Source organism: Tamandua tetradactyla, chromosome 2 (genome assembly GCF_023851605.1).
Source record: "Tamandua tetradactyla isolate mTamTet1 chromosome 2, mTamTet1.pri, whole genome shotgun sequence".
Taxonomy (NCBI): Eukaryota; Metazoa; Chordata; class Mammalia; order Pilosa; family Myrmecophagidae; genus Tamandua; species Tamandua tetradactyla.
This window is the reverse complement of record NC_135328.1, coordinates 30,885,509-30,897,865: the sequence shown is the minus strand read 5'-3', so window position 1 is coordinate 30,897,865 and position 12,357 is coordinate 30,885,509. Positions and strand designations below refer to the sequence as shown.

The following is a 12,357-nucleotide window of genomic DNA, read 5'->3' as shown; positions in this document are numbered from 1 at the left end:
TTTTATATTCATCCTTGGAGTGGTGGAGCTAAGGGTGCTATTCCTATATTTTCATATGTTGGAATTTGATGATTTTTCTACAATGAACAAATACTACTTGTTAATAAAAATGTTTTAAAGTAGGACATACATAAATCAGTAATTTTATAATGTCACAGGAGAACAATGACTGGGATGATGACCCTGATTAATTATGAATTTGAGGAAGTTGTTCCAAGTTCAAACCCAAACTCCCAAATTGAAGTAGAGGAAGCCAATTTATACACACAAAGGGACTATAGTGAAGTCTTTACAGTTGTCAGCTATTTAGAAAAATGTCCAGTATTTCAAGCTCAGGACCAAGGTAAAGCATTTGTTATTTCTATTGTTATTTTTCTTACTAATATGTAGATTTCCATTTCAGTGACTTTATGTAATTGTACAAATTTTATTAAAGATACTCACTAGCAAAATTAAAATTCTAAGCTTTTCCACATTGGAGGAATATTTATTCCTTTATATTAATCATTTTTTTGTGCTTTGTATTGTTTTTGGAGTTTACATATGCTGGCCTTCATATTACACTATAGAAATTTGATCATAGTGTGCTCCCAGCATAATGCTACATTGATATTGGCATCTATGTACAGGTCTGAGAACACAGCAATCCAAGGTAACATTAAATTACTGAATTATGAAGTGATAATTATATTTTATTTTTTCAAAATATGCTAAAGATTTTCAATTTTACTTAATTTATGTGAAACCATAATTCAAAACAGAGATAGATAATATTAGACCAGGAAATTTTCCCAGTTTTGCAAACTTACTGGAATAATGATTAAAAGTATTTTTTTCCAAATTTATATGCCAAATGTCTCATTTTAGAAGGTGCTGAATTCTTTCAACCCTGTAGAAACTTTTTGAGAACTACCTTCTTCTGCATATTACAGCCTATTCCCATTTTAAATGAAAAACTTAAGGCTTTGTTATATAATTGCTGCTATAATTTAAAAAGTGCTATAGCTGAAATATGAAAAGTGTTGTGCCTCTTTCACTGTTCTTTTTTTGTAAATACATAAATTGTGAATATAATTTTTAGTGCTAGATAGTAGCTGTGATGATATATATAAAAAAATAAATTTCACTTGTAGTGTGAGAGAGAGATTATGTGAAAGACTAAACATGGAAACATAGTATAATAGAAAGAGTCTGAATTTCAAGTTGGAAGATTTGAATTTTCAATCCAAGTATATGCCCAAAAAGTGATACAGTGTTGGGAAAATCATTAATTTTGTTTTCCCATTTTATTCTATAATTTCTTACAGGGATCTAAAGTTTTTTACAGGGATCTAATAATATATATATATATGTGTAAAGCAATAGTTTGTAAAAATTAATAGGCTACCAAACACAGCTATTATTATTATTAATGTAGCAAACTAGAAGCAGTTATCATCAAATTTCATAATACTCATTGTCAGCTAAAATCAGAAGTATTTAATTCTGTCTCCCTAGTTTACTGTTACTATTTACTGAAAAAAACTATGTTTGGATTTCCCAAATCCATGTCAATTGTCCATATCCTATATTCTCTCAGGGGTCCTGTTTCATTAGCTATTACTTTATGAATTTGGATTTGCAATTTCATTTATTTTCTTAGCAGTTATGTTGATTGCTGCCAAATTTGTAGACACCTTGATCTCACTGTGAAATCAGAAGGAATGTATTATACTTTGAAATTCAAGTAATACTTTAAATTTGTTAAAGCTTATAAGTAATATAAGAATATAAGAAATAAAGAATATAAGGAATATAGAAAACTACTAAATTTTAATTTCAATGTATTTATTTCTTTAAGACATAAAAAACTGTGAGTGGTTTCTATAACAAACTGTGAGTGGTTTCTATTGTTATAGGAAAAAATACCTATAATTTATTATTTGTTAATAAATGTACTTAGTTTTTTAAATATCCATTCAGACATCCTGGGAACATAAAAGCAAATGTAAATGTAGCTTTTTTTTTCTTTTCACAGTCCGTGATTCAACTTAGGGTTCACTGCACACATTGTGCAGTTCCATGATCTTCCCTTTTGAAATACTCATTCTAATACCATATATACAACCTAAAATTTCCCTCCCCATCACATTCACATATATAATTCAGTATTGTTTCATTCACAATGTCATGTTACCATCACCACCATCTACAAATTTTTCCATTGTACTAATTAGAAACTCTATACATTTTAAGCTTTAACTCCCTGTTCCCTACCCTACCATGTTCCCTGGTAACCTGTATTCTAGATTCTGACTCTATGAGCTTCTTTAATCTAATTATTTCATATCAGTGGGTTATACAATATGTGTCCTCTTGTGACTGGCTTATTTCACTCAACATGATATCTTCACAGTTCATCCATGTTGTCACATGTATCAGAACTTCATTCCTTTTTATGGCTAAATAATATTCCATTGTGTATATATACTATATTTTGTTTATCCATTCATCAATTGATGAGCACTTGGTTGCTTCCATCTTTTGGCAAATGTAAATAATGGGGCTTTGAACATGGTGTGCAAATGTCTGTTCACATCCCTGCTTTCAGTTCTTCTGAGTGTATGCCTAGAAGTAGAATTACCAAGTTATATGGCTCTGAGGAATGGTCAAACTGTTTTCAGCAGCAGCTGTACCATTTTACATTCCCACCAGCAATGAATGAGTTTCCTATTTCTCCATATCCTCTCCAACACTTATAATGTTCTGTTGGGTTTTTTTTTTACATAATGTCCAATTTAGCAGCTGTGAGATGATATCTCATTGTGCTTTTGATTTGCATTTCCCTAGTGGCTAGTGATGTTGAGCATCTTTTCATATGCTTTATGGACATTTGTGTATCTTCTTTGGAGAAATGGCTATTGAAGTTTTTTTGCCCATTTTTAAATTGGATTGTTTGTCTTTTTGTTGTTGAGTTGAAGGATTTCTTTAAATATTCTGGATATTAAACCCCTATCAGTCTTGTGGTTTCCAGATATTTCTTCCATTGTGTATGCTGTCATTCTATTTTCATTATAAAGTTCTTTGATTCACAAACATTTTTAATTTTGATGAGTCCCCATTATTTATTTTTTCTTTCATTCCTTGTGCTTTGAGTGTTAAAGTCATTGCCTACCACAAGGTCTGAAGATGCTCCTATATTTTCTTCGAGGAGTTTTATAGTTCAGGTTCTTTTTTTATTTAGGCGTTTGACCCATAATGAGTTGATTTTTGTATAAAGTGTGAGGTTAGGTCCACCTTCATTGTCTTGCAAATGGAGACACAGTTTTCTCAACGGAATTTGTTGAAAAGACTGTTCTTTTCCAATTCAGTGGTCTTTGCCCCCTTGTCAAAAGCCAGTTGGCCAAAAAGTGTGAGGGTTGATTTCTGAGCTCTCAATTTTTATTCCATTGGTCTGTGTGTTTGTCTTATGCCAGTGCCATGCTGTTTTGATTATTGTGACTTTGCAATAAGTTTTAAGACCAGAAGTGTGAGTCCTCCAACTTCATTCTTTTTCAAGGTGGCTTTGACTATTCAGGGCCCTTTACCCTTCCATATAATGGAAAAGATTGGTTCTTCTATTCCTGCAAAGAAAGTTGTTTGGAATTTTGATTGGGGTTGCATTGAATCTCTGTATTGCTTTGGGTAGAATTGATATTTCAACATTATTTAATCTTCCAATCCATGAATATGGAATGTCCTTCCATTTATTTAGGTCTTCTTTGATTGTTCAATACTAGTGTTTAGAAACACTACCTATTTTTACGCGTTTATCTTCTACCCTACCACTTTACTGAAATCATTTATTAGCTCTAGGAGCTTTGTTGTGGGTTTTCCAGGATTTTCTGTACGCAATATCATGTCATCAGCAAGTGAGGAATGTTTTACCTCTTTCTTTCCAATTTGGATGCCTTTTATTTCTTTTCCTTTCCTGAATATAGCTTATTTTTTATTTTTAAAAAATAAAGTTATATATGTACATAGAGAAGCAATTCAAATACTTCTTCAGGGTGTATAATAATGAGCAGTAGTCTCCTGGTTTCTTTTTCCAGCCCATGTTTTTACTCCCCAGAGGTAACCACATTCAACAAATGATTTGGCAGTTGTCCCAGTATCATTTATGGAATAATGCTTTCTTTCCCCACTAATTCGAAATGGCAAGTACATCATATTCTGAAATTCATATCCACATTAGAGGTTGTTTCTGAATTTTCTATTATATTCTATTGATTTGCCTATTATTGTGTCAGTATCATACAGTTTTAACTACTTTATATATAATTATAACACGTATTTATTGTCTCCTTCCATTACTCTTGAATATTTTTTTTTATTCTTGTCCTTTTATTCTGTCAGTTTCATTTGGGAACCACTTTTTCAAAAGTTCCAAAAGAGACATCTTAAGAAATTGAAATGGTATTGGGATCCTTTGAAGATTTTACCATAGTTAGTCTTTTCTAGCCAGGAACATCGTTATTCTTGTCTTTTCTTCATACTGGTTTTATTTTTTAAATGGTCCTCTATAAAGTATTGTAGTTTCTTCCATATACTTGCTGTACATTTTTTATGTTTTTCCTCAATATTTCACATATTGTTGGCCATTATGAATAGGATTTTTCTGTTATTTTTATAATTGGGTTCTTATATGTTGGAAAACTATTGATTTATAATTTTTTTAATCAGACACCTTAGTGAATTCTTATTTATTTTCATGTAAATATCTTGGGCTTTCTAGGTGGGGAGCAATATCTTCTGTGAAAAATAAGTCCGTCTTCTTTCCAGCCAGCACACCGCAATTTTGCTGCTTTTTTCCATAGTTAATTAGCCAAAACTTTTGTTTCCTGATGATTTTTTTTTTTTTTTTTTTTGCATGGGCAGGCACCGGGAATCGAACCCAGGTTTCTGGCATGGCAGGCAAGAATTCTGCCTGCTGAGCCACTGTGGTCCACCCTGATGATATTTTGAGGCATAATTTGGGGGAGGGGGGTGCGGGGGGTGCAGGGGGTGCATGGTTCAGGAATTGGGGTGCATGGTTCAGGAATTGAACCCAGATCTCCCACATGGAAGGCAAGCAATCTACCACTGAACCTCCCCTGCACCCCTGCACCCCTGATGATATTTTTTTTTTTTTTTTTTTTTTTTTTTTTTTAAAGGAAAGACAGAGAGAAGGAAGGAAGGATAGAAGGAAGGAAGGAAGGAAGAAAGGGAATCATTTTTAAACATTTTCTTGTTTTATTGTATTCTGTTTCTCCGTTTTTGTTACATGGGCTGGGGCCGGGAATCGAACCGAGGTCCTCCGGCATAGCAGGCAAGCACTTTGCCCGCTGAGCCACCGCGGCCCGCCCCCCTGATGATATTTTTTTTTTTTTTTTTTTTTTTTTTTTTTTTTTTTTAAAGGAAAGACAGAGAGAAGGAAGGAAGGATAGAAGGAAGGAAGGAAGGAAGAAAGGGAGACATTTTTTTTTTTTTAAACATCCTCTTGTTTTATTGCATTCCGTTTCTCCGTTTTTGTTACATGGGCTGGGGCCGGGAATCGAACCGAGGTCCTCCGGCATAGCAGGCAAGCACTTTGCCCGCTGAGCCACCACGGCCCGCCCCTGATGATATTTTAACACCCTTTTTACAATAGAAGAAAACAGTCTCCTCATATGTGTGTAGTACATATAATAGCTGTAATAAAATAAGAACTCCAGGGAGTGCTGTTTAACCATAAGAATATAAGGAAGTAGCTGTCTTGGTAGCAATCTTTATAAGCATTTTATGAAGAATATTGTAAGAAGATTTGTGAGAAGCACTGGTTGCTGTAAGATGCTGATGCCCTCCAGTGACTCCATCAAAAAGCATGTTTGGCAAACATGACTTCAAATGACATGTGCTATCCCCATGTACTCCCAGAAATACCTGGATGAGGCTCTACAAAGGAAAGATGGTGGGAGAGTCTGTTTGCTGGTGAAGGGGTAGAGATGGGGCTACTAAGAAAAGATGTTTGACTTTTTACTATTAATATTTAACTTCATTAATACTTACAGGATGGATTATACAAATGCACCATCATAACTTTCTCAAATAAGCCCTGCTTAGACATAGAATTGATTGGCTCACTTTCTTTGGCTATCATGGGAAGCTGATGGTTAAAATGAGGTCATCCAGAACGTGACAGCTTCAGATAAACAATCTCTTAGAAAGCTGGTTTATAACAAAAGTTCTCTTTTGCCACTTTACGTTAGCACCAGGCAAAGAGATGGTCCCTGGATGTCTGCCTTATACACATATTTATTAGGCATCTACATACTGAGTATGGACTTGGCCATGGGAAATATTACTACATGAAAATTCCATGCTTACCACTCTCCCATGCCATTCTGTCATCACTGAATTGAAAGGCTACTGCCCAGAACAAGAGGCCTTGGCTCCTCTCTTAAGGTGGTTTTGCTTTGGGAAGCTTCTGCTTGCATCTTCCTTTTTTTCTTTCCACTTAGGAACTTATTTAATAATGTGTTCAGGATTTATGCCCACTTCCTTGGTTCAGAAAGTGTTAAAGTTCTGACACAGTTAGTCCAGATTCTGAAGTACCCAAATATGGCAGGATGATGTTAGAAAAGACAAATTTATCTCAACTATTAACAGTTAGTATTAGTGTTTCTTAATATGTAAAATATAGCACACATCTCACGTAGACATTTTGTTATATAACTTTCATTGTAATTAAGTTTACAGTACTGTATATGAGTAACTTTAGTGATAGAGAGTTGGTCTCATTTAGGTTTGGGGGGTTGTTGTTTTTTTTGGTATGCAGTATGGTGGTGTCACATTTCATTATTTTTTCATGTGAGTATCCCATTATTGCAACACCATTTGTTGAATTTTTGTTTGTTTGTTTGTTTTGGGAGGTGGATAGACTGGAAATCGAATCCAGATCTCTCGCATGGCAGATGAGAATTCTACCACTGAACTACCCTTGCACTCCCTTCGTTGTAGATTTTGTAGACCATTTCCATTCTCTACATGTCAGTCTCTGGGAAATGAATTGATGACTTTAAGAGTTAAAATGATACAGAAAAGACTGGGATCAGCAAAAGTCAAATGCTTTTTTTTTTATGCTTTTTCTCAGGCTACTTCTCACTATTTTGAAGCTTGAAGCAACAAGAACAAGATATTTTCCTCCATTGATTAAACTAATCTTTGCTAATAAAATAGAAGCTCTTATAGCTTTTACAGGCTGTTTTGGCTACTTCTCAGTGTACTAAATCATATTAAAATTTCTTGGGCTTTTTTATTTATGTAATAGTACAATTACATAATAGTAATGTCTATATGCACAATACAATGAAGAACTATAAACTCAACTATATAGAATGGCTGATTACAGTAACTGTCTAGATCTCTTTGTGTAACTTAAGATTTTTTCCTAATTCCTTTGTATTTCTTATTTATTCTCAGATTTTTCTATAGATGATGAAGAAATAATTTTTTTAAATAATTTGATGACCTATAGAAGTCAGCTACCAACTTCACATACTCTCTTGAGTAGACTGAAACTATTTTTGGTAAAGGACCCCCTTTTAGATTTCAAAGGACAGTTCTTCACAGAAGCTAATTTTTCCAGGTATTTAATTTCCCAAAACTGAAAGGATTTTTAAGAAGACTACTTACAAGTTTAGATGTTATCAATAATAGTATTTTACCATTGCTTTATCTCAACTCTAATTTAATCATGTATTTTAATTGACTACAATCCTGGCTATAACTCCAAATTTTTGCCAGTAAATGCAGTAAAAACATGCTATAAATGTACTAAACTAGAAAACTGAGATGAGAGAAAGCCATGTCAGTTTTCTGTTTTGTTAAAAATTAAACTAGTATCTGAGCTGAGGCAGCTGCGCCAATTACTTGATACCTTTATTTACTTATTTTTGCAATCTTGAATTTAAGCTGAATTTTGGCATCTTACAGTAAAATATCAGATAGTTTGGTATTGGACTGTCACTATCTTTTACTCAAATAATACAGATATATAGGTTACAGAGATAGCAAAATTTAATGTAATAAAAGTACATGCAATTTTAACTCTTAATATTAGAATTATGGTGACTATATTTTTTAAGCCAGAACTAGAATATAAGTGTACTAAAGGTCATTTTGTTTTGTTTGCCATTTCTGGTACTCAAAGGAATCTAAGAATGCCCAGAAGAATGACATTTTAAAAATTATTTTCAATGACATTTGAAATTTCAATTAAGATTTTATCTGACATGTTCCATATTATAATATACCAATAGGCAGTCCAATCTTTGATGATAGGATGTGTGCTATTTATTCATTCAACAAATAGGCATTGAACATTTAGTATGTACCTTGCTTTTACTAAATGTTAACTAAATATATTTTTAAGGGAATGTTTCTCTTATCAAGAGAGTTTGGAAGTTTATGAGAAAGAAGATTTTCACATGGATAAAGAAAATTTTTGTCAGGAAAAACTAGAGAATACGGTAGGTTAAAATGAAATTTTCGATCATTTTCTTATAAAAGGAAAAAAGGACACTTTTATAAATGTTAGTAATATATCTTCAATACCTACAATTGTGAGAGTTAAAAAACATTTATCAGTTAAGAAGTTAAGTTTACTTCTAAGGCAGTGATTCTCAACCTTGGCTCACACTGAAGTTACCTGGCAAGTAATATCCTAGACAGATACGTTCTGATTTACTTGGTCTTGCATGTAGCTCACATATGGGGAATTTTGAAACCTCTCTCTATGATTCTAGTCAAAATACCTGGTACAAGATACATGTACATGTCTAATTTTAAAGTTGGGGACTGAAGCTTGAAACATGACTTGAGAGTTATACACAGAACGGTACTTGAACTATAGGAGAATTGATTTCACTGAGGAATAAGAATACTGATGGTCCAGGACTAAATTTTAGGTACTACCGGTGGTTCATGTTAAAGAAGATAGCATCTTAGCTATTAAAGATAAAGCTCAACAAAGACAGCCCTTTTTTTAGCATACAGTTTCAATAGCATATAAAATATATATCTATATGCAAAAAAAAATCCAACAACTGAAAGAGCAAATAATTTTTTGTGGCTTAATTAACTTAAAACCTAGGCCCATAGAGATTAGATGCATTGACAAAGTTAATTTTCTTTTAAAGACTATTAAAAATGTTGTAAAATTGGGGCTCTTCTTAAAACAAGAACGTATATAAAATGAACTTAAGACAATTAAAGGATTTCCCTTATAATTAAAGTACTTAAACATGCATAGTAAGAATATTAATCTACCTATGGCCCCCTTCTCTCCCCACCCCCTACCAGTTAACCTTGAAAGTTAACTGTGCATGTACAGTCTTACTTATTAATGAATTTGGTTCTGTAGGCTTGAAAAAGAAATGCATCCCATGTAGTGCAGTACATTGCTCTGTATCTACCTTTTTCACCTCTCCTTAATCACCATCTCTTATCTTCTACAGTTTTGGGGCAGGGGGTGGTTTGTATTTAGAATTTTTTAAATTTCTGTTAGCCCAGAAGAAGATATTTCTACATCTAGGGATATTGTACATCACTAATATAATCAGTGACAATACAGGACCTTACCCGGAGAGAACATTGCTTGTTATATAATTCCGGCTGTTATATGTTTTCAATGTATGTATAGCATAAAGTATGCTTTCTTTGTCTTCAATGTATGTATAACATAAAGAATTTTGAGTGTGGGTTTCAATGTATGCATAGCATAAAGAATTTTGAGTGTGGGTTTTGTTTGAAATTTGGGATATCATTTAAGCAATGATATCCATTTATAAATTCAGAAATATTTATTTGGAAAACCTCTATAAAAACTTCTTTTAACCATATTTTATTTCAGCCAATTTTGCTTATTGAGTCTGAATTCTTAATACCTACAATCCTCAAACAAGAAATTGATATTCCATCATTCTCAGAACTGAAGACATCACTAAACTTAAAGCCAGAAATAATAAATTATGTAGATGAAAATGAAAAGCTTTTCAAAAGAGGTGAGAAAATTAAAAATATTTTACTTGTAAAAACCATTTATTGATTGTTATATAGGTTCTGGTTCATTAAACTTTTTATAAACCTCCAGTTTTATAAAAGTGTTCTGTAAATTACATATTTAAACCTCAGAATTATTATTGAGACTTTTTTATTCTCATTCTCTTTACACTGCTTCCAGACTTAAAACTTCTCTGAAATTCATCTATTTCAAGATAATTACAATATACAAATGAGACTAAAATACCTATGAAAATACCCCTTTTTAGAGTTGTTTTCTTATACACAGTGACATTGCACTTTAACTTCCATGCTGTCTTTAATTAGCTGAGGAAAAGTTCAGGGTAGTGTTATGGAATCAGGTGAGTTGGAGACTTATAAGGTGATGATTTACTTTAACTTATTTTAGATGAATTAATGTTAGTCTTAGGAAATATTGTTGAAATATTTTTAATGACAACTTAAGCTCAACTATTTAAACCCCTCTCATAAATACCAGTTGTAATGATCAGTGAGAATGATAGAGGGAAGAGGACTGGGGGCACAAATGAAATCAGAAAGAAAGATAGATGATAAAGACTGAGATGGTATAATGTAGGAATGCCTGGAGTGTACAATGGTAGTGACTAAATGAAAAAATTAAAAAATGTTTTTGCATGAGGAAGAACAAAGGAATGTCAATATTACAGGGTGTTGAAAATAGAGGTAATTCATATTTTAAAACTTTAACTTATGTGTGAGACTAAAGCAAAAAATGTTTATTTGTACAAAATTTATATTTTGGCTAGTGCATTTCCTAATATAACTTATGAAGACAGTTTAATTGAATGCCATAAGTACAAGGAAACTTGAGTAGGGCATGAGATTTTATAGGTTTGTCCAGAGTGGTTTATTTATTTATTTTTAATTTTTTTTTTACATGGGTAGGCACCGGGAATCAAACCCAGGTCCTCTGGCATGGCAGACAAGCATTCTTGCCTGCTGAGCCACCGTGGCCCACCCTGTCCAGAGTGATTTGAACAGTGAATTAAAAAATATTTGCAAAGTCCCCTTGGGGGATGGTGAGAAAGGGGGAAAATCAACTTCCCTATGTGGAGAATTCTTGATATTCTCACAAGCAGTGAGGACAAACAAAGCAATAAGCTGAGCCCTCTATCTTGGTGCTTGTTCATATGAAACTTATCCCCGCAAAGGATAGGCTAAGCATACTTAAAATTAGGCCTAAGAGTCATCCCCCAGAGAACCTCTTTTGTTGCTCTGATGTGGCCTCTCTCTCTCAGCCAACATGACAAACAAACTCACTGCCTTCCCCTTCTCTACAAGGGACATGACTCCCAGGGGTGTAAACCTTCCTGGCAATGTGGGACAGAAATCCTAGAAGGAGCTGGGACTCAGTATCAAGGAACTGAGAAAAGCTTCTCAACCAACGGGGGGGGAAGAGAGAAATGAGACAAAACAAAATGTTAGTGACTGAGAGATTTCAGAGTCGAAAGGTTTTCCTGGAGGTTATTCTTATGCATTATATAGATAGCACATTTTTAGTTAAGGTATATTGAAGAGACTGGAGGGAAGTGCCTGAAAATGTACAGCTGTGTTCCAGTAGCCATGTCTCTTGAAGATGATTGTATAATAATACAGCTTTTGCAGTGTGACTGTGTGATTGTGAAAACCTTGTGTCTGATGCTCCTTTTATCTACGGTATGGACAGATGAGTAAAACATATGGATTAAAAATAAATAAATAATAGGGGAAACAAATGTTAAAATAAATTTAGTAGCTTGAAAGGCTAGTGATCAATGAAAGGGAGTGGTAAGGAGTATAGAGCAAAATAGGGGAAACAAAGACTAAAATATATTGGGTAGATGAAAATGCTAGGAGGCAATGAGAGGGAAGGGTAAGTGGTATGACATGTATGAGTGTTTTTCTTTTTTTTTTTATTTCTTTTTCTGAATCAATGCAAATGTTCTAAGAAATAATCATGATGATGATATTGTGAGTTTTTGATTATATACCAAGAATGGAAAGATCATATGGTAAGAATGTTTGTGTTTGTATGTTGTTATGTTTTTAAAAAAACTAAAATAATTAAAGAAATATATATATATATATAACATCAGGGAATCCTGGAATGGGAATACACATTGAGAATAGGTTTTTTGCCATCTACAGACCACAGACTTGAAGGAGTTCTTACAAACAGAATGAAATTGAGGAAATTACTGATCAGCACTCAATTCAAAAAAAAAGAATGAAAAGCCAACTTGAGTAAGTCCATACAGAACTTGAAAATATATCAAAGCTCAGAACTTCCAAGTGACT

General features: G+C 33.3%; 1 protein-coding gene across 2 annotated transcripts in view; it reads left to right on the top strand.

Moving 5' to 3' along the window:
- Nucleotides 1–12,357, top strand: part of SHOC1 (shortage in chiasmata 1) — a 118,280-nt gene that overhangs the window by 20,647 nt on the left and 85,276 nt on the right. For both annotated transcript variants that reach the window (XM_077141940.1, XM_077141932.1), the window contains exons 5-8: nt 159–343; nt 7,459–7,624; nt 8,411–8,507; nt 9,890–10,040. In XM_077141940.1, coding sequence (XP_076998055.1) covers nt 159–343; nt 7,459–7,624; nt 8,411–8,507; nt 9,890–10,040 — 599 coding nt within the window. The remainder of the gene's footprint in view (nt 1–158; nt 344–7,458; nt 7,625–8,410; nt 8,508–9,889; nt 10,041–12,357) is intronic.